The 22743-nt window shown below is 39.6% G+C and overlaps 2 protein-coding genes across 3 annotated transcripts; one reads left to right on the top strand and one right to left on the bottom strand.

Annotated features, from left to right (window-relative positions):
- Window positions 1-79: 79 nt before the first annotated feature.
- On the bottom strand, window positions 80-8026 carry pold4 (DNA polymerase delta 4, accessory subunit). Of its 2 annotated transcripts, none has more exons than XM_041934476.1 (5): window positions 7913-8014; window positions 6303-6413; window positions 5846-5929; window positions 4510-4621; window positions 80-1909 (listed from the first exon to the last, which is right to left on the bottom strand). In XM_041934476.1, the coding sequence occupies exons 2-5, from the start codon at window positions 6406-6408 to the stop codon at window positions 1885-1887; spliced, it is 327 nt and encodes a 108-aa protein (XP_041790410.1). In that variant the 5' UTR covers window positions 6409-6413; window positions 7913-8014; the 3' UTR covers window positions 80-1884. The 2 variants fall into 2 exon arrangements, with proteins under 2 accessions (XP_041790410.1, XP_041790409.1); XM_041934475.1 differs by having other exon boundaries at window positions 83-1909; window positions 6303-6418; window positions 7913-8026.
- A 4029-nt stretch (window positions 8027-12055) lies between these two features.
- p2rx3b (purinergic receptor P2X, ligand-gated ion channel, 3b) lies at window positions 12056-21719 on the top strand. Its single transcript, XM_041934402.1, has 13 exons — window positions 12056-12064; window positions 12492-12631; window positions 13692-13827; window positions 13916-13987; window positions 14798-14867; window positions 15059-15152; window positions 15494-15571; window positions 15674-15815; window positions 16771-16907; window positions 17737-17830; window positions 21022-21087; window positions 21212-21289; window positions 21594-21719. The coding sequence occupies exons 1-13, from the start codon at window positions 12056-12058 to the stop codon at window positions 21717-21719; spliced, it is 1242 nt and encodes a 413-aa protein (XP_041790336.1).
- Window positions 21720-22743: the final 1024 nt, after the last annotated feature.

The following is a 22743-nucleotide window of genomic DNA, read 5'->3' as shown; positions in this document are numbered from 1 at the left end:
AGAAAATGCCAATTCCGCTGCCACCTTTCAAAATAAAAGGTTCGCCTCATGAACTGTACATGCCATGAATCTGAATGCATCTTTCATACACAATTCTTTCACTGTATTTTAGAGCATTTCTTAACTATTCTTAATATCTTAACTATTGGACAACTAACGGGTAACTGACTTCCAACATTGCCAGGTTAGGGGCTTTTATTTTCAATTAGTCGTCTTACTTCTTGTATTATTGCGTCTAATTCTGTCTACCTTGACGATGCTACCCCGTAGTGAACGTGATTAGCGGAATTTGCCGATGCAGAAACTCAACGGAGCTGAGAATGAAGCAGAGGCCCAGGATTCAGGCTGACGTAACACATTAACAAATCAGCGTGTAGACTTTGCTAAAATCCCTCCCATTGGAGGCTTTACTATAGAAAAAGCCCGCCTCTGATCCCAGTCACCGAGCCCTCGATCAATCAGAGGGTAGTGCGTCTCCTGTCGCGCAAAAGAGCGACATACAAACCAATCAGCGTTGAGCTTTCAGTGTTTGACAAAACTGCAGGCCAATCGAACGGCGTTGGAGGCGGGATCATATGCTTGAAGCGTATCAGCCAGCCTTGCTGCCCTCCTGGTGTCCGTCTTTCTAAAAAATACCTACGCTATTAAATTGTTTCTGTGAAACCCATTTTTCTTTAAAGTAAGTCCGTGTGAATAATCTCCACAAGCAGAGTAAAATAAGATTAGAATTAATAACATTTCTGAAGTAACCCTTTATTGATCTCACAGTGGAGAAATTGACAGTGTTATGGAAGCAAAGGGGGGTGGTGGAATAGTAAGAAAATTCTAAAAATGATAAAACGCTCATTTTGTACCTAAAAGTGAATAGTACATACTCTTTTATTTTTTAAAAAGCATTCTCTGTGGACATACAGTATATACAGACCCACAAATTAAAGGAAGCATTTACTGTGTGTGTATTATCACTATTGGAAATATGTTCCAATGACTGTCTAAATGAAATTTTTTGCAATGCGTTTTTTTTTTTTTTTACATTTTTTCTTTTAGTCAAATTTCATTTTGCTTGTATAATATGTACACACTGTATATATAGTCTACTTTTTATTTTGTATTTTTTTTTCGAATGTTCTCTATCTCTGCCGCTATTTTTCTTCCCACTGCTATTATATGTGGCTGTAATGCCCAAATTTCCCCGTCTGGGGATAAATAAAGGTTTATCTTATCTTCTCTTTATTGCTATCATCTGAATCACTTACATCTAACACAGACCTTCCATGAATGCTATGGATGCTGCATTCTATCGAGTGCTTCCTTCTCTTGGTAGCACTGCCGAACACATTCAGAGAGTTCAGAGTAAAACAGAGAGACTGTATTCATTAGGTCGGTTATAAAAAGACTGAGGCAAATGTGTGTCAGTGGGCAGACCACATGGGAGATATCAGAGTGGAGCAAATTACATGGATGCGAAACTCTTGTGAATGTCTCCATCAGCGTTTTATTTCTAAAATGTCAAAAGTGTGCTAACCCCTCATACGTCACAAGACAGGTTTTTGGTAGAATATTTTTTTATTAAAAATGTTAATAAAAGCTACATGTGTAGAAACAACACAGTGCAGCAAACACAACACAAAAAACTGGATGTAGTGTCATTGTTCTGTCTCCATCCTGAAAGAAGGATCCCTCCTCTAATGCTCTTCTTGAGGTTTCTCCCTTTAGATTTTGTCCCCTGTTAAACTTTTTCTTTTTCTTTTTTTGTTTTGAGTTTTTTGGGGTCCAAAGAATAAAGGGAAATCCCTCTGACACACATACATGATTTATTCTGACATATGCTAACTTGAATTTTGTTGGGGTCTGCACTCTTTTCTTTTTCCTACAATGTCGTCCTCACAATGGGTATTCGCTCCACAGGCTGAAATATAAAGAACACAATCCATCAACTTTATAAATATGCAGCTGTGTCTGCAAGAGTTAGGACAGAATATCTTTCCACAATTTTCAGCAGTACATTAACTTGGCCTAAATTAAATACAGATTCAAATCATTCATAATACTGATTTACTGCAAACCTACTGTAAATATAGATCACAGAATAATTTAAGAAGAATATGAATCCAAACAGGCATTTACTGTCAGCCTTCTTCATTTACTTCATTGTGATCACCATAGATACCACATATGCAAAACAACACTTCCATCATCTTTTAAAAAATAATCTTTGACAAAATACCATATTCACTTTAAATGGGTAGAGAAATTTACAGAGGAAGAACAAATGACCATAATACAGAACATACAATATAACATCCAACATTTCAAAATACTCTTATCAAATACATTCTTTTATCTGAACTCATAAATTGCTAAATACTATCCATTTTCAATGAATAGAACAAATTCTGTACTCTTTCAACCTCACTTCTCATACAGTGCATCAAATTTCTTTTATCTCTTAATACTCATGGGTAACCTAAACTTCAGTCAATCTACAGTTAACCATAACACATCCAACCTTTAACTAAGGTACTACTATTGTAATTTTGAGTAGACTGGATTATAAGTAATCTAATAAATAAACAAAGAAAAAAATTTGAACAATTTGCAATGTGTTTTATTTTTCATGGACTTCCATTGACGCTCACACCGGTCTACACCTCACTGTTTGTGTGTGTGTGTTCTTAGTAATAAATTGATATTAGGCCACTAACATTATCTCAAAAGAGACAAACACAGCTTTAGTAATACATGTTTTCAGTTCTTCACATTTCTTATAAGAGGAATGATGTAATCATATTGTTGCTATGGTGCACAGAATAGGACATGTGAAGACGGCTGGGTTGTATGAGGTATTTATCCATAGTCAATATATTACCTACAACAGATGGAGGTCGGCACAGAAGAAAAGCAATGTACTGCTATGAATGGGGTCAGCAGCAACACGTATTTTAGCCACCTAAAAAAATCTATATCAATTGAAGTGTACATTATATTTAGAATATTTTCAGTGCTTTAACGTGCTGTCCTCCTTTTCCTAAAGAAGTTTCCTCCTTCAGCCCATTCAGTCTCCATCTGCAAAGGTTCTTCTTCTGTATACTCTGGTTCATTAAGACATACTCTTGTCTCCACAGTGAACAGCATTTCATCACTGCTGTCCTAATAACTCATTTTTATTTTCTTGTACTTGTTGTCTCTTTCACAAACTGCTGGAAGACTGAGCCAAACAGCTGATGTGTGGCGTAATACAGTGCGCAGCACAGCTGTGTTTCTCCATATGAATACAGAAGTTCTATAGTTGAGAAATTGTTATGCTCTACTTGTAGTGCTGGTTTGAAAGGCATCAATTTTGGGCAGAAATAATCAATGTTTATATTAAACAGTAGAATTTTATTAAATTCACCTCACCAATTCAACAATGTAGTCAAATACATTAAACTAAACAATCAATTTGGAATTCAATTAATAGCTACAACCGAAATTACTGTACAAAGCTAGTAAAAGTTGATAAAACACAATATATAATCTCACTAAACCTATCGCACAAAAAAGAGTGTGTGTGTATGATGGTTGCATGCCAGAAAGAACGTGTGTATCTTTCTTTGTTCCGCTTCCATATGTTCTAAGTGCACAACATTCAAACATGTGTGAAACACTAAGAGAGTGTGGGGCAGGACCTTTGAGTTTCCTCAAACTGTATGTACCTGATGGAAGACTCTGTGTCTGTGTGAAGCATAGCTAAAATCGATTTAGCAGGATAGCTACCTAATAACCTTATAATATAGAGATCACAACAAGAAAGCTAAGACAGTAAATAAACCATATAAATATATGTCAAAAGCTTAAGCAGTCCTGTTTTCGCCATGTATATTACCTTATACTAGACCCAGTTAACGCTTTCTAAGTCCGTGGATGGAGAGGTTGCTTTGGTGAGCTGCTAGTTAGTAAGCTATATTTTAGCTAATGAGGCAGGCTGTGACAAGTTGCAGTCCCGATGTTGAATGATGTAGTCTAAGCTGTGCAGTGTTCCTGTGGTGCAGGTCAGAAAGTACCCCACTCTGCAGAGTTAGCAGCATGAAGAGCTGCCAAGCCTACTGTAGGTCATATACTGACCATGGATAATTACCTCATGAAACCCCTCTTCATAGAAAACCTGAAATATTCCTTTAAACCTACATCAGTATGACTTTTAAATGTATCTCACACTTGCTCGAGGGCATAACAGTGTAAGTAAATGAGGTATTTAAGTAACTAAGTTCTTGTCAGCTTTCTGACTGATTTAGAGCATTAAATGGCAGGTAAGTAAGAAATCTGGTTTCCATAATCAGGCTAAATCAGGGAAGCTGAATTTTTTTGCCCTGTATATAAGTAGGATAAAAGGAAACACAGTGCTAACACAGTGGAGCTAGACGACCAGAATGTGTTTGCTTCCTGCCATAACCTAGTTTTTTTTTTTTTTTTTTTTGTATGGGTTTTAACGTATTTAGTATCTGAATTAAAAAAGAGTGTGTGTGTTACCTCTGGTTGTACTCGGGGTCGGTGTGCGTTTGCAACAGCAGGTCCCTAATATCCTCAGGTGGGTTCAGACCATGAACTTTTGCTCTCTCCCATCTCTGCAGCCTGCTGATACCTGGAGAGAGAGAGATGATATGATGAAATTAATTAGTGTTTTTTGGAATAAAAAAACCCATTTTAGCATCACCACAACAACGCAGAAAAACAGCTACGGCACTGCTTTGTCTCTGACCTTAAATTCAAATACGACCTTTGAGTATAAAGTTTGAGAACTCTGCTCCAGAAAATGATGAACATACTGTCTGGGGTATCACCCAGAGATTTATGAACAATAACCATTTTACAGCTTGGACTTCTGTTGACTTTTTTGTGTCACCGGGGTCAGGCAGGATGTAGTTGAGCCTGTGTGCTCAAGGGGGGGCTGTTCTCTGCTCTCTGTGCATTAAAGAAGGTGGTCTAAACCTGCTCAATATGGAAAGTGTCTTGAGACAACTTTTCTAGTGACTTCTGTCAATCATGCTTCTATCAGTAGTGCTTTTACTCAATACATTAATAAAGCTGTAATTACAGACGTCTTTGGCCAATAGAACAAGCTGTAAATCACTGTATAAAGTTGACGTGTTGAAAGTATTAGCAAAAATTTGTTTTATCACTTTTTATTTTATTTTATTGTGTTTTATCGTATTGTTGTTTGATATTTCTTGTGATGTAAAGTGTCCTTGAGTGTCCTGAAAGGCGCTTTTAACAAATAAAATGTATTATTATTATTATTATTATTATAATTATTATCTAACAGTTGCCCGGTTAAACATCCTGCAAACACATAGAAACATGAGCATTTATCTGTTTTCATCGCCACTCTGTGAGTGTAATTCCAATATTCTTTTTGCTAACTGTTTGCTGTTTGGCATTGGGGGAGTAGCTCACACCTGCCTCTGGAGGCTGGAAACACGGTTAACCACAACACGAAGACTGATGCGAGTAAAGCTGTGGGCCACAAAACCAAAGCAAAGCAGTAGAAGTGGCCAGAAAGCTCTGTAGAACTGCAGAGCAACGCTAACCACATCCTGGAAGTCAGGCGTGTTCTTGAAGGCACTCAATCTATCATGAGGATCTCTTTGGGTATTTTTTCTACTTAGTCAAGCCAGTCCTCATTTTATTCCTATTTTCATATGAAGAACTACAAGCTTGGTGAGTCAGCTGACCTGTACTTCAAATACATCCGTGAAAATACAGACAGCTTCGACTACTCAGAAATTCTCATCCCGTACACAAATTCAAACCAACACTTTACCTTAACACTTGTTTGTGCCAGATATTCTACAGTGTGGAAAATTACCTGTGCAGGGCCCAAATCTCCAGTCCAGATCAAACTGTCTGAGCTTCTGCAGCTGTTCCTCGCGAGCCGTTTCAGTTTTAGCTTCTGCTCCAACAAAAAGATTCAGAGAATTCAAGTCACAGCTACTTCCTGCAATATTTAACTGTAGGAAGAAGTAGTAGTAATTGTAGTCTCCTGACCATTCATTTTCACTCAACTCCAAACTGTATAAAATATGATACATAGAGTATCCGCATGTATCATTTAAAAAAGCTACCTGGGACTGAAGGTAACACCAATCAAAAGCTGAAAAAAAACTATATATATATATTTTTTTTTTTTTCGAGCCTACTTCAGAATCTGTAATACCGACTGAGATCAGTGTTTCACTGACTGTTTTACTGTGATGTGATGATGCAAACAATGACTTTCTGTTTCACAACACAGAACACCATACAAACACTGTGCTGTTCTTCACCTCTCTGTGGCTGAGGAGGAGTAGGCCTCTTCTCCCGTTTCCCCGCCCTCCTTGCTTTCTTCACCACCTTGAATGAATCTGTTATCAGTCCACGCTTGGTTGTCATCTCGACTGTTCTAGAACACACACACACACACACACACATTTCACTGTAATAAGATAATAATAAGCCCTTATTTTGTGCATGAATAAAAATGCATTTATTGTTAAATGTTAACAATTTAGACACACCTCAGGACAGATCACTGTATCCTTTTATTTGTTTGTTTTTGATGATTTATTTGTTAATGTCCAACACCCCCCCACCCCCACCGCCCCTCCCTCTTGCTTTAACCACATTTCCACATTTAAAGTTAACTACGCTGCAGGCAATCCGAGTAACTGGTTAGGGAGAAGCATACCACTATCTCCCCGATTATGTCTTTTAGGGGGCAGAAGCCAAATACACAGTGTATCAAGTGGAGAATTTTCTGTAATCATGACAGGGACTACATCAGCGGCCAGGACAAAACAAACAAACCCCCTGATCGGAAAGAATGGATGAACATTATGGCCAAAACGGCTTCATATTAAGTCATGCTCAACTGGATGGACAAAGACAACAAAAACAGGACCAAGGCACCAGTCTGGGACTTGTTCTGGTCTTTCATCACAACACCTGATGAAACCACAGTCTGAATTTTCACTCCTGACTGTAAACAACAAGATACATGTGTCCATCTGTAACAGCTCCAGCTATGTAACTAACTAAATATTTGATATGTCCCCTTTACCAACAGAATAATGCTGCACTCACACTTTGAATTATTTCTGTCCTTCTATGCCAATGATGTCACATGATATGTGCATAAACTGCAGGCAAAATCCAGCGATATGACTTGAAGCATCGATGGAGGATGGTGGATGAGTCCTGCAGCTCAATCATTCACATCTATTCAAATCAAGCGACTTTAGGTTCACATTAAGAGGCATATTATTAGTTGCCGCCTCACCACGGCCACCTGCTGGTGCAACACACACACAACTTTCTATTTAAATTTACAAAGCAGTTATTACGTGTAACTAATCATTAATTGTGGAACAATAATTCAATGATGGCATTTTGTGCATGCAGCGTTTATCAATGGCTTGCTTCAAAACGATGACAGTGAGCTGTGATGAAGGCTGGCCTGCTGTGGAGCGGGACATGTCCGGGCAAAGACTGGACAATGTCTGCTCTTAACCTCCCAAAATCAAACTCTCAGCTCCTCTACAGGGCGTGTAGGCTTGAAGCAGGAAATACAGCCAGTGTTACAGTTCTACCTGACAGCGCTGCTCATGTGTGGAAATGGTCAGAATTAAACAGCTTGTAACCACAAACAACTCAAATGACACTTCCTTCTCGTCCCGCGGCTGCATTTCATCTTAACGTCGGTGCAAACAGAAAGAAAACACTGAACGAGAAGGTGAACTGCAGCCTTCTGATAACATAGCTGAACTTTTAAAAACAGCAGAGCTACATTGTGTCTGTCTGTTTGTCGATAGGCCTCATCAAAGCTGCAGGGAATGACCATCAGTTACGCGCGCGCACCTTGACGTTCACATCACCTGTTTCAGTCTACTGAACTCACCTCGTGATCGAAACAACAAAAGCTCCAGCGAGAGACTTTTTCTTCTAACAGTCCGGATCAACCCGAGTCCACCAAAACAATGACCAAGCTTTCTTCTTCTGTCTCTACGTCAGACTAGACCCGACTGCGCTTCTTTGCTGCCGCCTATCGTTTACTTTGCACATTACAGCTTAAAAAATCAAATAACAATATAAATAAATAAATCAGTAAATATTTACATGTAATGTTTGGTATATACAGCATCTTAACCCTCCTTAGGGTTATCTATCTATCTATCTATCTATCTATCTATCTATCTATCTATCTATCTATCTATCTATCGCAGGCATCTCAAACCGGTTCCATAAAGGGCCGCGTGGCTGCACGTTTTCATTCCAACCAAGGAGGAGCACACCAGGCTGGAATCAATTAATCAGCTGATCTCAGTCTTCAGCTGATAACTCTATCACATAGATAGATTGACTGTAGGGTCAAAATTGTTTCCATTGAACTAACTTCTTAGTCAATACTGATGTTGATGTGAATGGATTTGCAAGTCAGAAACTGTTAATTGCTCCCATAGTCCCATAAAAACATAACTGCGGTGTAACTGGGGCATTAAACAGATCAGGACCATTCTTAATATGAGCCTGAATCTTGATGTTACAATTTAAAATATCTGCTGTGAAAGAGGTGCACATGGCACCTTTTCGTCATTAGGTTGTATGGATGACAGAGAAACCAAGACTTAGAGTGACTATCACTTATATACTGGTAAAGCTAAAGTGAACACTAAACTGTAGTTTTTACAGAGTCCCACAAAATATTGCATTTCTCATGGTGAATTATTTCGTTTATTCATTTGGATGAAGACCTCAGTATAGTAGCAAGAGCAACAGCACTGTCTGTTGCCTTTTGTTTTATAACAACATCATTTCATTTAATAACAATAATAATAATCATAAGAATAACAGCAGCACCGGCAACAAAATACAAATATTAGTTCTTTAGGACTGTAATAATTCATATTTATTTCTCCATGAGGCTCCATCAACAGAGCTGTGCTCAGCAGTGATAGCTAAACTCATCACCACTTCCACCCATCACATAATGAAAAGAAGACACTGTACTCTATTCTTTACTCGGATTCCCATTAGCTTCCACAAAGTGGTCACAGGGTTGAGATGAAAATGCACTGATGTGACCTTTGTAGCTAATGCTTCAAGCATATGGACGGATGTGACCTTTACAATGATAATGATCGTGGTGCTAAAGATGTAAATTAACCCAGAAATGATGATGATGATGACGATGATGATGGTGATGGGTGACAGGAAGGCAGAGGACTCTCTCCCTCTCCCTCACTGGTTGTAAATATCAAAATCAATGCAAACCGTTTTGGCCAGTTCTGCAGCCTTCTTCCTTGGTATTTCCTTCTCTATATCTCTGATGTGCCTCCATCCAGATAGATCACTTACCACATAATCGAATTGAAGAGATGTGTGTGTGTGTGTGTTTGTGTGTCTCTGTGTGTCTGTGTCTGTGTCTGTGTACATATACGCTTGAGTGTTCACTGTTGGAGAGCAACAGCCATTGTCTCTGTCTCTGTATTTACATTGAAATCGAGGGAACATGTATGAGAGACTTAAAACAGTCACAGTTTGAGTCCCTTTTGTTTTTTGTGTGCCAGTATGATTTAATAATAAGTTCTATATCTTTAAATTATGTAATTTCTAAGGTGGTGGCACATGAATATGCGGCATTCAGTAGCTCCCACAGATTTTGCTGCATTATTATTATTATTTTATGTCTTGGACCAAAGCCTACTCCACTACCCAGCCTACTCCTGGCTACTGTCCAGCCGCAGGAAAACAAAATGGTGAATTACGTAACCTTAAATGCGCAATTTGAGCTGCAGGCCTTGCATGCCTCTGTTCTCGCCTAAATACCGTCATCAACAACATAACCCATACATAGCCTCTATAGTTGATTTTATTTTTTATCTTTGTCTATATGCTCTACTCTTTCTTTCACCAACAGGGATCAACAAAGTCTTATCTTATCTGGAATACCTGATTATTAAGTGCAGACCCTTTGATCTATCATGAGGGTTTATAGGCTTTGTTGCTGCTGCAGTTACATACCAGCGGACGTGTGTGTGTGTGTGTGTGTGTGTGTGTGTGTGTGGAGCGGGTGGTGGGGGTGTTAGAAACGTATGTTCTGCATATTCTTGGACATGAGACTCAAGTCTGACTGGTGACTCTGGAACAACATAAAGGAAGCGGTTTCCTGTTCTGATTTTATTTTATGTTTGTGCAAACCAGCTCTCCATCCATCTCTTTGCCCTCCTCTGACATGTTATCCCCCTTTTTTGTCCCCAACCTCCATTCCTTCTTCCAATTTCATTCTGTCCTTTACCAGTCCCCAGTCTTTTTCTCCATCTTAATTCCCATGCTACCCTGCTCCTTTCCCTCCTCTTCCTTTATGTCCACTGCCTCGCTTTCCGCCTTTTCCTCCTTGTTTCCATCCCCCCATTCCTCCTTCTCTCCTCTGCTCATCTTCTTCCAGAAAGAAAGAGAGAAAGAGAAAGAAAGGACGGGTAATATTTTACCACTTCCAGTGGCAGTCCATTACTGACTTGTCATAGGGGACTGCTGTTTAATGGAGGCATTCAGAGAGTATAGAAGGCATTAGACTGAAGGCAGCTATGATTGAATCAGTGTGAAATGTTATCTTCTGGATATGGCTTGTGTTGTGTATTCAGATGGAGAGACGGAAACCTGGGGTTGATCTTGGCCTTTTATTCACAATGGAGTCTGCTCCACTCACTGTGGTCATCCTTTGACAAGATGGATATAATGCAGTTTGACTGATTAAATATTTATTGTGGAATTGATCAGGTACACTTCACTGGCTGTGTAAGGGAAGTTCTGAAATGATACTCTTGGAATAGTTTGAACTTGTTATGTATCAGTATGTTATCAATATTAGCAATGTTAGCAGGACACTGTCAAGAACATTTTATGACTCTGTGGTGGCATCTGCAGTCTTCTATGCAGTGGTCTGCTGGGGCTGTGGAAGCTCTAAGAGGAACAGGAACTGGTCAGGAGAGCTGCTCTGTCCTGGACTGCCCTCTGGACACCATCAAGGAGGTGGGTGAGAGGAGGTTAAGTAAGGGATAATGTAGTGTGAGCAGGTTCCAGTGAAGAAATAAACCCTGACAGGCTGACACAGAAGCCTGTACCTGCTCCCTCTACATTATCCCTTACATGGACAAGCCCTCTCACAGCCTGCATGAGAGGGTGGAGGTCTTAAGCAGCCCCTTCAGAAATAGACTGCTGTTTAACGTGATTTAGCGTAGCACTGTGTTCTTGCTGTTTCACAGCACAACACCACAAACCTCTGTTTTGCACTGCTCCATTATTTATGTCAACATTAGGCTAATATCTGCTATATTTTCACTGTGCTTATATATTTTTACAGCGCAATAGCCCAAAGACACTGTATTTTATTATTCATATTTTGCTTATGAGCAATTCAAAATCCACTGTGAAGTTGAGCCATTCTTCACAGGGCAATAATTGTTTTAATATATTCCGTATAATGTACTATAATAATGCCTAAAAAGCCTTAAAACTGGGTCTTCTCCATTTTTTTTCCCCAAACATATTTTTATGCATGTTAGGTTCAGGTGGCTTGTTGTGACTGGTGTCCACAATCTTTGAACTGTTTTAGACCTGTATTCTTAGTCAAACAGCAAAACCAAAAACCTGTATAGCTTGGTGTAAATGTGAGGTAAATACATTTAAATGCTGATTTCTATTTCCAGTACTGACACATTCTTATTAAAGCAATGAATCACGTAGAAAATAAACACAACTGTATTACCTCTGTAAGCAAATTTTAGACTTTATTCAGTACTTTCATTACAGTTCACTCGCTGCTATTGTTTCCTCTTAGACCGCAAACCCAGAATGCTGCTTAAATAAAGCTTGACCCTGAACATCCATGTTCTCTGGACCGGTGCTCTGAGCAGGGGGGGGATTTAGAGGCGTCATATAGATAATTGAGGGGAGAAGCACAGAGAGGGAGGGAGAGAGAAAGAGAAAGAGAGAGAGAGAGAGAGAGAGAGGGGGGTGGGGGGGGAAGAAGAAGACTGGCAGAATGGGTGAAGTGAGAGATGAGAACAAGGAGAGTGAGAGAAAGCTGTTGTGACTATTGAGTCATCACGATACATGAAGGCTGAAGTTACAGGAAGAGAGCAGCGGCTGAAGACTGCTGTTACTGAGCTACAAGGATTTTTTCACTGTGCTTTCAAAGACAGCTTGAACATTTCCGCGAAGAAGAAGAACTCTTGATTATCTGGATACTGCTCTGTGGTGGACTTGATATATAGATTTTTTTGGTATTAACATTATTTAACACAAACAAATAATGAAGATTTTATCCACATCTGGGGACCGACTCCTGTAATTACTGTGGTCACACACACCAGCTTAATTTGGAGTTCAGTTTCAGCCTTGACATCCAAAATCCATTTTATTTTCTTCATATTTCTGTCGTTTCTTTCATATTTTTAAAAGCCATTTCACATACCCAGACATCACACACTGCAAGAATGTGGTCTTGTATAAAAGACTTCTTCACCTATGAAACCACCAAGTCAGTGGTAGTGAAGAGCTGGACCATCGGCATCATCAACCGCGTCGTCCAACTCCTCATCATCACTTACTTCATTGGGTGAGTATTTCCCTTCATTCTGGTGTATTTTTAGGATAATGCAGTGCTTACATTGGTCTGGTTGAATTAAACTACAGCTGTTTGTAATAAAGAAATAAAATACATTTATATTTATATTATATTTTATTAATTTTCATTGCACAGATCCTGACTGATTGACGATTAACTACATTAATCAAATAATGTAATGGTGATGATAACATTATAGGACAAGTTTAAAATCAATTGTAAAGCCAAAAGCAAATGATATTATATTTGTATTACTGTTAAGTATTATATCATAGGTGTTATTACATCACTCAAATATTATATTATCATATTCAAATATGATATGCCCCAAATAATTCAAACTATTATATATTTATTTGGCACTAATGATGACATTAAAGTCTTCTTTGACTGACATTGCAGAAGTCACATTGAGACAGTTTTCAATCTAGAAGTGCTACCTAATACAGACTACAGGTGTATAATTCTTCTGTTGTTTCACAGTATCTTATCTTTTCCCCCACACAGAATCTAATTTCATTAACTCACAATCACTTCAAAACCAAAGCTGTTCAACAATTAAGTTATTCACTGTTTTTGTTTTAGTATTATTTGTCTTTTGTTTGATTTAAATGTAATTGTCGTGGTTTGTAGGTTTGATTTTACTACTATTTGTAGTTCATCAGAATTATAATTGGTGTGTTATAGGGGTTAATTCTGTTCTGTATTCAGATAACAGTGGGATTCATTTAACAAAAGACCAGGTTAGCATGTACAAATGCATATTTCTTCAGTTTTATAGTTATGTAAAGCAGAATATGTCTTTTTTTGGGTCTCTTACTGTATTACATGAGGAGGATGTGGTCCTAGTATCAAAGTATGGACACTAACTCAGAGTATGGGACCTGCACCCTTTCATAGTCACTGGTCATTCAGTCCACAGCAGGTGACAACAGTGAGAAGTCAGACAAAACTGAGCAACAGACTGCAGCAATAACTTACAGCCAACTAGCTCATTTTGCTAAAACGTCCATGTCACATTTTGTGTTATTTGTGTGTGTGTGTGTTTCAGGTGGGTGTTTGTCTATGAGAAGGCCTACCAGGTGAGAGACACAGCTATTGAATCCTCGGTGATGACCAAGGTCAAAGGTTTTGGAATCTATAATGAGAAGGTCATGGATGTTGCAGACTACGTCACTCCTACTCAGGTATGGATGGATGGCTGAACGGATGGACAAAGAGATGGCTGACAGTAAGATACTGAGATGGTGATGTGTATATACTTGTTGTCCACAGGGAGCTTCAGTCTTCTGCATTATCACCAAATTGATCACAACTGAAAACCAAGTCCAAGGATACTGTCCTGAGGTCAGCGACTGTCACATTACTGTGATACTACTACCGTTATTATTGGCTCAGAATGATTAATACATGTACTATCATTACAACTGCTGTTCATTTAAAGTGCATTCTGAAAGTGTGCACTTGTGTTGCATCTTTCTGTTGACTTGCACAAATCAATGCCACCTAATTTCTGCATTGCATTCTGTCAAGTACTGTCCCTTCACACTCAGTCATCATTGATAGTGCTACCAGTCTCACATTACTCTCAACACAATACCTGATTTTAAAGTAAAGATGTCCTAAATAATCCTAATAATTCAAATTAAATGTATTCTATTATGTGTTGTATGTGCTCAGCACTCACCAACAGGAAATTAATAATACATTTTTTTGTCAGCGTAGTGCAGCAATGCAGTGTATAAATATAGAGCACCTCCAATATAAATACAGAACATACACTGTGCCGCCAAAGGAAGACAACGCTCCTTTAGCTGAATTTACAGAATATTAAGTATTTACATGCTATCATGCAAAGTATTGCACCAATCAGTGTATTCTTTGCCAAGTCCTTTTCTTCTTCAGTTCCTGAAGAAACTGATTAATACCTGCTGATGCTTATCAAGCTCCCTCTAACCCTGAATCATTTTCAAGGAATAAACTGCTTTTTTTACCACGTGCACATGTTAGCAAACAGTTGCTTGATTACACCTCCAGCAGACAATGAGCAACATTAGTATTCAATGTGAATGTTAATCTATTGATCTATTGTTAATAGAAAAATATTTATTATTGTAGCATTAATGCGTGTGTGTGTGTGCGTTGTGTGTTACCCAGAGTGAGAGGAAGTATACTTGTACTAAGGACAGCGACTGCACAAGGCACCTCAACAAGCCAGGAAGTTATGGTCAGCTCCCCTGTTGTTTTTTCTTTTAATTTCTACTTGACAATATTTGATGAAAGCAAAATTTATTGACTACTTTTTTTACACCAATGCAAATGTGTTGACTTCAGGCATTAGAGCTTATATTGATATTTGAGCCTAAAATGTATTTTTGCTTTTTCAGTTGGCATAAAAGCTTTTCTTTTGTGCTTCAGGAATTCTCACAGGCAAATGTGTTCCTTTCAATGCCACCATCAAGATGTGTGAGATAAAAGGATGGTGTCCTGCTGAGATCGACACCATCAAGACGTAAGACAACACAGTGCATGCGATAGAGAGCTTTTTTACAACGCTCGGCTGTCACTGGTCTGTTATGCTAATGAAGGATATTGACAATAAACAGTGAGAGAAAACAGGGCTATCCTGATAGCAAAGTCATGACCCCCACTTCAGTTCAAACATGTCTGAGATTTCTGCTTTTGCCTCAAAACAGTGAAGGTGAGTTGGTATAAATCTTATCATTTCAATACTATGATAAAATAGAAAATTGTGTGCCGGTTTTGTGAGACTCAAGATAAATGAATTAAAACAAAATGCTGTTTGTATGTCTAACTGTCTTTGCTCTCTGTTCTTCCCTCCCCCTCTCTCAGTACACCAATGAGGGAAGTGGAGAATTTCACCATTTTCATTAAGAATAGCATCCGCTTCCCAACCTTCAACTACACCAAGTAGGACAGTTAAGATTTTAATATGATGATGATGATGATGATGATGATGATAACACTGATAGTGTAGTATGCTGATGTGATGATATGACTGTGTGTGTGCAGAGGGAACTTCCTTTCTACCATCACCACCGATTACATCAAAAAATGTAACTTTGACATGATCAACAACACCTACTGCCCCATCTTTCGTGTGGGAGATGTGGTCCGCTACGCGCAGCAGAACTTCACTAAACTGGCAGACAAGGTAGAGTTAAAAGACATTTTAAGGTTTTGTATTTGTGAGAAAATTGCAAGTCACAGCATGTGAAGTCTCCAGGAATTGAACTCTCAAAGTAGTCAAGCCTCATCCCTGTTTGTGACCCGAGTCGGACTCATGTCTCAAGTCAGAGTCTCAAGTTCTGTCCTTGTGACTCGAGTCTCTCTGAGTCTAAGCTCAAAATCTTAAGTCATCATTGTTGTGATTTAAGGATGACTTGAGTCACAAGCCAATCTCTAAGTTTTCACGTTTGCGGCTGAACTCATGCTTGAGTAGCACGTCTAAGGCTAAAAGATTGGAGCTTGGTACAAACCTGAAGAGCAGCTGAAACCAACAAAGACTAGACAAACCACGTTTCCACCAACTTGCACAGATTTTTTAGTCTTTGGCAGTCAGGAAGCAACATCAAACTTAAGACTGAGTAAATACACCAAACAACACACTGAACAACTGGTTAATAAGCACTGGAGTTCTGCTGCTTCACTGCAAACCAACCACAGTCATCTGCAGGCATCTATTTGCAAAAAATGTCCAGGTGGAAATAAAAAACCTAAAATTCAATTTATCCAAACTTCTGTTACTCAATGTCAGTAGCACTTACAGTGATTGTTACTGCTGGTCTGACAAACTGTTACTTGTGACCATAACATGGGCAGCATAACACTTCTCCCAAACATATTAGCCACTGCGAAGTAGTTGCATGCAAATGTGCAGTGAGGAAGATAAGTATTCAACAAGTTTTTCATTAAACATATTTCCAATGCAGCTAGTCACATGAAATTGAGACTAGACATATGATTTCTTTATCCAAGTAGTTTTAATAAGTTAATACATAACACTCCGATCCATAAAGAAGTTATGTGCAATGAAGTTGAATGGCAGAAAGAAAAAGCAGTAAACCAGACATATTCACGTACCTCTCTCATTTTGAAAATTCTGTCAGGGAGGAGTGATTGGTATAAAGATCGGCTGGATATGTGATCTGGACAAGTCAGATGACCAGTGTAACCCCTCATACTCATTCACCCGACTGGATGCCATGTCACAGAAGAACGCTGTCTCGCCAGGCTACAATTTCAGGTATTTAACTGTGTGGTTGCACTGAGATGTTCCATCCAGAAAACTCAACAAGAGAACTCCACAACTACTGGCCAGATTGCCATGAAAGCCACTGCAGCTATTCGTGGTACCCAGGAGATAATTTCTAATAATTTTGGTGACAACATTAACCTTTCTTCTTGCAACAACAATATATTAAACGTCCCCTTTTGCACAAAAAATATACGAATATCTAGGGATAGATTGTGATGTCTTTTACTTGCTTTTCCATATAAGCATGACCATGTTGCAGTCTTTGAACCTTTGTTCTAGTGCTAAAATGACTGTTGACTGATATCAACAACACATGGCCAGTTAGAAAGCAGTTCAATAAAGCAAACAACCACAGACAGATTCATAACTCAAGTATATGAGCCACCTATTTGTAAAATAAAAGAGTTCTACATGATAAAAACATTTTATTCGTATAAGGGCTCAACATAAAATGAAGCAGTTTAGCAATGATAAATTCTGCATCAAATCCAAGAGACGGTAAAGCATTTACTTAAAAATTAGTAATTTAATCAATGTATATCATCCTCATGTTCAACAACTTCATTTAAAGTTTTTTTTTGTTTTTTCTTAGCATTTTATATCAGGCTGTTAGAGCTTTGCTGATGTGTTTATATGCTCTCTTGACCCTTTGCACAGTGCTTCTTTCTATGCTTTCAAGTGTGACGTATAAATATTAATCCCTGTTTATGATTTTTTTCCTATAATGCGAAAAATTGACTTCACATTTGCAGACTATCCCATATACTTAAAAGTTTTCCTTTAATATAAAAATTGTGTGATTTTTCTGTCTGTTCAGGTTTGCCAAATACTATAAGACGGAGAATGGGACGGACTACCGCACTCTGGTCAAAGCCTATGCCATTAGGTTTGACGTTCTGGTCAATGGAAATGTGAGTATATACCTTAGCGTGTGTAAAAATTTGTGTATCAGCAGCTCATTATAACAATATCAATATAACAAGGTTTAAAACTCAAATTTAAAACTCAATGATGAATTGAAGAATTCGAGACACTTTCAGATAGGGACGAACTCAAATATCTGTTAGAGAAATCAAATTGCTGCGTCCTAGTGGCTGAACATGTTGCCTCCTGCCAAGAACTGAGAGATGACCACAGAAAAACCCCACAGGAGTAGACCACCACTCCAAAAAAACACCAAAACACCTACCTGGTCAACATGATACTGTACATAAGATACTGATAAGTAGTACTGAAGTTGTGAGCGTAATGGTTTCGTTGTACCAATGCACTCCTTGTGGCTAAGTTGTTACTTATGTTGTTCATGTAATTATTTATGTTGTACCTGTAATTGTCACTTTTTATTATTTATGTAATTTATTTTGGCAATGTAAGCGCTGTCATTCCACGCCAAAAAAGCTCTTTAAATTGAAATTGAAAAAATTGAGCGAGAGAGAAGCACACAGGAGACACGAGAGAGAGGAATCTGGGCGACACTGCCAAATCCTGATAGCCTAGTCTGGATTACTTGCCACATATCTTTGGTTCTGTTGGCGGTGAGGCCTCTCTCCAGTCTCTGCTGATGTCCTGACTTTGCCTCCTTGATGCCAGATTGTAGTCTCTGGTAATGTTGTATGCTTCCTTGTCACCTGACCGAAGGACAGCTATGTTGGCTCTGGATAGGGCCTCACCTCTCCCTTCATCCAGGTTTCCTGGTTGGGGAATGATTTTATTGTCTATGTGATCACCACATCATCGGCACATGTGCTCCGGTGTCCTTGAAACTTAGTCCTGAGGTTTGTGCCCCCCAAACTTGAGACTTGACATGGACGTTATAAAATTACTTTAATGATAATGTAACCTAGCCCGTGTGGGATCGCGCCTCTCCGCACCCGGAGACTCTGCGTTGTGTTGGTGTGTGTGTTGTGTCGGTGCGTAGTGGAGGGACGACGGCACTTGCACAGCGCAAAAAAGCGCAAACCACCGTGTTCAACAAGGGACAAACAACAAAAAATTGCTTGCACTGTATGAGCCTTGAGGCTCATACAGTGCAACAGTGCCACCTCTCGACATATTCAAGTCACTACCCTACAATAATAATAAATATGATTTCTAGCATGTTAGGTTCACGGTGGTTGTTGGAAACGTTGTCTCCCCTCTGTGGCCCCATTGTGCCTTTGTGTCCTCCCCTCTGTCTCCTGTCTGTCTCCCCCCTGTCTGTCTTGTATGTGTGTGTCTAACTGCAGGGTGTGGCTGGCAGGTCTGGTCCGGCCTCCTCCACTCCTGAGCACACCTGACACCAATCAGTCAAAACTCACCTGCTGCCACAGTATAAGAGCACAGGAAGGTTGCTCGGACAGCATGGACAACTCCTGGACACATGTCATGAGCAGCAACAGACCCCTTTTGTCTCTTGTTCTCGTTCTTGCTAACTCACCTGTTTTCTCATCTTGCCCCGGCACCTTCCTCCTCTCTGTTGTTAAGACAGCCTTCGGTGTCCTCCACTGTCGCTATCCGCACTAGGGCCAAGGCAGCTGGGGAGAGTCTGGCTGTATGCTTGTATTGTGGAGACTAAGGACACCACATTATGACTTGTTGACTTTCCATATTCAAGACTGTGAAACCACCAGACCTGTCTACGGTGCCCTAGCAATATCACGATCTCGGTGAGGTGTTCAGCAAAGAGCTAGCAGTCTCGCTACCCCCTCATCGCTGTATGACTGCCCCATCGATCTCCTCCCTGGAGCTCCCTTATCAACCAGTCACCTCTACAACGTTCATGGCCTGAAAGGGAGACCATAGAGACTTGGATCAAGAAAACCTTCCTCTTCACCTGTCAGTGCTGGCTTTTCCTTTGTCTCCCAAAAAATATATAAGTCTCTCCCTCTCTGCTCTCGGCTGCATTTCCAACCTGAAGGTTTTGTTCACATCAGCTCCGGTCCTTGTCCAACCCGATCCAGCCCTTCAGTTTGTGGTAGAGGTGGACGCCTCAGACTTCGGGGTTGGAGTGGTGTTGCCCCAACGTTCTTGTTCAGATCAGAAACTTCACCTTTGTGCTTTCTCTTCAAGACAATGAACACCCGCCAAGCAGAACTACGATGTCTTAGACCAGGAGCTCTTGGCAGTTAAGATTGTGTGAGGGACCAAGCAGGCAGGCATGAGGAGTCACAGGTGAATTTCCACAAAAAATGGGTTTATTTACAAGAAAAAAGTCAACGACGGATGTATGTATTGTTATGATGTTGATCAGCTTAACAATACATACATCCGGGCTCATAAAAGAGGTCAGCTGAACAGCACTTACTGACTGGAACTGAACAGACCGAACTAACCTAACAGAGACAAACACAGATGCCATTGGAGGAATGGCGCCACTGGCAGGAGGGCTCAGAGCAACAATTTGTGGTCACAAAAACCTTCTGGTGGCCTGGGATGGGGGCGGATACTTGTGAGTGTCTCTGCTTGCTCTGTCTGATCCCAGGGGATGACAACCCATTAAGCACCTGCCAATCTCCATAGACCGCTGGAATCTGCATTAAGGTGTGTCACAGCCTCGAATCCCTCCTCCCGATCCATTCACCTCACTTGGATTGAGTATGCACATAACTGTCTCACCAACTCTGCCACAGGTCTCTCTTGGTTTGAGGCTTCACTCGGAAACCTTTCTCCATTATTCCCGACCCAGAAGGACGAGATCTCAGTTCCATCATCCATTTGCCGAAGGATCTGGAAAAAGGACTTGGGTCTCCCAACTCAAGCCTGTGTCTACCAGTCAATTGTATATATTAAATTACGCCCCTGAGTCTATGCCATGAGTATTCTGGAACTGGACTCTCTACCAACCTGCCACTCTCAGTTGATTCGTCATCTTCAGTGTGTGGATCCCCTGGACTCATCTGTTGCACATTTTTTTAGCCATTTATTAAACTGCACGTTTTTTCACATACTCCTGCCTCCATGTCTGAGTTTCAACTAACACTTAACAGAGTAGGTTTGTGAAATGGTCATTTTCACTTTCACTTGAGCATTTTTTTAATGGGAGGAATTGTACTTTCAGTTTTTTGTGCTTGAGTAAAAATATTCAGTACCCACCACTATTAAACCACTGTTCTCCCTTTTGTAGGCAGGGAAGTTCAACATGATCCCTACACTCATCAATATGGTGGCAGCCTTCACATCAGTGGGAGTGGTGAGTTTTATGCATATACTTAACAGAACCAGTGTAAACTAGACTTCAAGTTCACCATTTTTCATGTAGTTTGTTTTTGTTTTTCCACAGAACTGATACATTTATTCTTTTTATTATTACATAGGGCACAGTGCTGTGTGACATTATACTGCTGAACTTCCTGAAAGGGGCTGAGCAGTACAAGGCCAAGAAATTTGAAGAGGTAAAATACACAGCTCCTAAGATAATTTTAAGATAATTGATCATTATGTAATGCACACTTCCTTAGATTTGACCTTCACCATCAATCAAAATGTAGGTAATCACAAATATGTGGTTTGTCAACCCTTAAAGCTGCATTCATCTTTTTTTTTTCTTTAATCCAACATTTACTCTCCGTTTAGCTTTGATTTGGTATCCACCAATATGTTCGGAATAGTGTGAATGAACTTAGAAGGCTTTGAGAAATCACAACATGTGTGCTGATATACTAAGGAGCGAAACTCTCTTTTTCTCATATATTGTAGGTGTCCGACAATCCGATGGATTCCCAACGTAAAGGGTTGTACCGCTCCCAGCTGTCACTCAGACATAGTGACACGATCATGAGGTCCAGTGACTCAGGGGCATTTTCCATTGAACATTACAGCTAAATGGACAGGAGCAGCAGCCAGTGGTCTGGGAACAGTGGACTGAGGAAGACAGATGTAGATTGGGTTTCTCTAAAAATGTTTTAATTTTTATCAATTTTACACGATCAGGGCACTCTTTATATAATTCAGTAGCTCAGTGTTGCCCATATGTTAATATCATGTCAGTATCACAAAAGATGTGAAGAACCCTGAATTATTGCTGTTTCCCATAAATGTTTCAAAACAGCTACAAACAGTGGCAAACAAATTCTTAATAATAATGATAATAATAACAGCACAAAAGCATCTTTGCATGATGACATTTTTGGCATGTGACACTGGCTCATGATTATCTGAGCTTCCTGTGTTTGAAAAAATAATCTGAAAAATCTTTATTATTTTCCACCTGCATTGAAACTACTGTAGTGCACCACAACGATTATAAGGCCTTGTGATGAGAAAACAGAAATAAACAATTACAACAACTGCTGGCATGAATTTGTTCGCTTTATTTGCCCTGTTTCGTAGCTCCTGTGTGCCAAAAGAAAACCGGTGTGTGGGTGAAATCTGTGCCTAAAATGCTGATTTAAAAGTCTAAAATGTTACATATAAACACAGACCGTGCTGCAGCACAAGAAGTCAGGCTTACTGCCAATGTTACAACAAAAAAACTCCCACTGCCCTGTAAACTTACATTACAAAAGAGAATATTTCACAAACCACGTCAAGTATTGTTCTTTGCATTATTAATTTTTGGTCATTATTAATTAGCAGTGTTGGGCCTGTCAATGGTTGGTGCACCACAATAGCTGAAAGTGATACACTTCAACAAATATTGGATGGATTGCCAAGGATAGATAACTCTTTCTGTTGTGCTAAGGAGGGCTGGAGACATGGGTCAGGGAGGTTGTATATGTCTGTCTCCAGCCCTCAATAGCTAAACAGGAAGAGTCTGTAATGAAGGGACCTGGTGCCTGGAAGTGTTGGGTGTAGCTGGTGGGTTTTCAGTGTGTTAATGCTTCCTGATGAAGCACCATGTTGGCAG

The sequence above is a fragment of the Chelmon rostratus genome, chromosome 3 (assembly GCF_017976325.1).
Source record: "Chelmon rostratus isolate fCheRos1 chromosome 3, fCheRos1.pri, whole genome shotgun sequence".
In the NCBI taxonomy this organism is placed as follows: domain Eukaryota; kingdom Metazoa; phylum Chordata; class Actinopteri; order Chaetodontiformes; family Chaetodontidae; genus Chelmon; species Chelmon rostratus.
This window is presented reverse-complemented; position numbering and strand designations above follow the sequence as displayed.

What these genes read in the sequence shown, in the direction of transcription:
- pold4 (XM_041934475.1), bottom strand. Translation starts at nt 6,408, where the DNA reads ATGACAACCAAGCGTGGACTGATAACAGATTCATTCAAGGTGGTGAAG. An exon ending in GAGATTTGGGCCCTGCACAG is followed by an intron (nt 4,622 to 5,845) that starts GTAATTTTCCAC and finishes CTCTCTCTCCAG; the next exon opens with GTATCAGCAGGCTGCAGAGA. An exon ending in GACCCCGAGTACAACCAGAG is followed by an intron (nt 1,910 to 4,509) that starts GTAACACACACA and finishes TTTATATTTCAG; the next exon opens with CCTGTGGAGCGAATACCCAT.
- p2rx3b (XM_041934402.1), top strand. An exon ending in CAACAAGCCAGGAAGTTATG is followed by an intron (nt 14,868 to 15,058) that starts GTCAGCTCCCCT and finishes TTTGTGCTTCAG; the next exon opens with GAATTCTCACAGGCAAATGT. An exon ending in AGGCCAAGAAATTTGAAGAG is followed by an intron (nt 21,290 to 21,593) that starts GTAAAATACACA and finishes CATATATTGTAG; the next exon opens with GTGTCCGACAATCCGATGGA.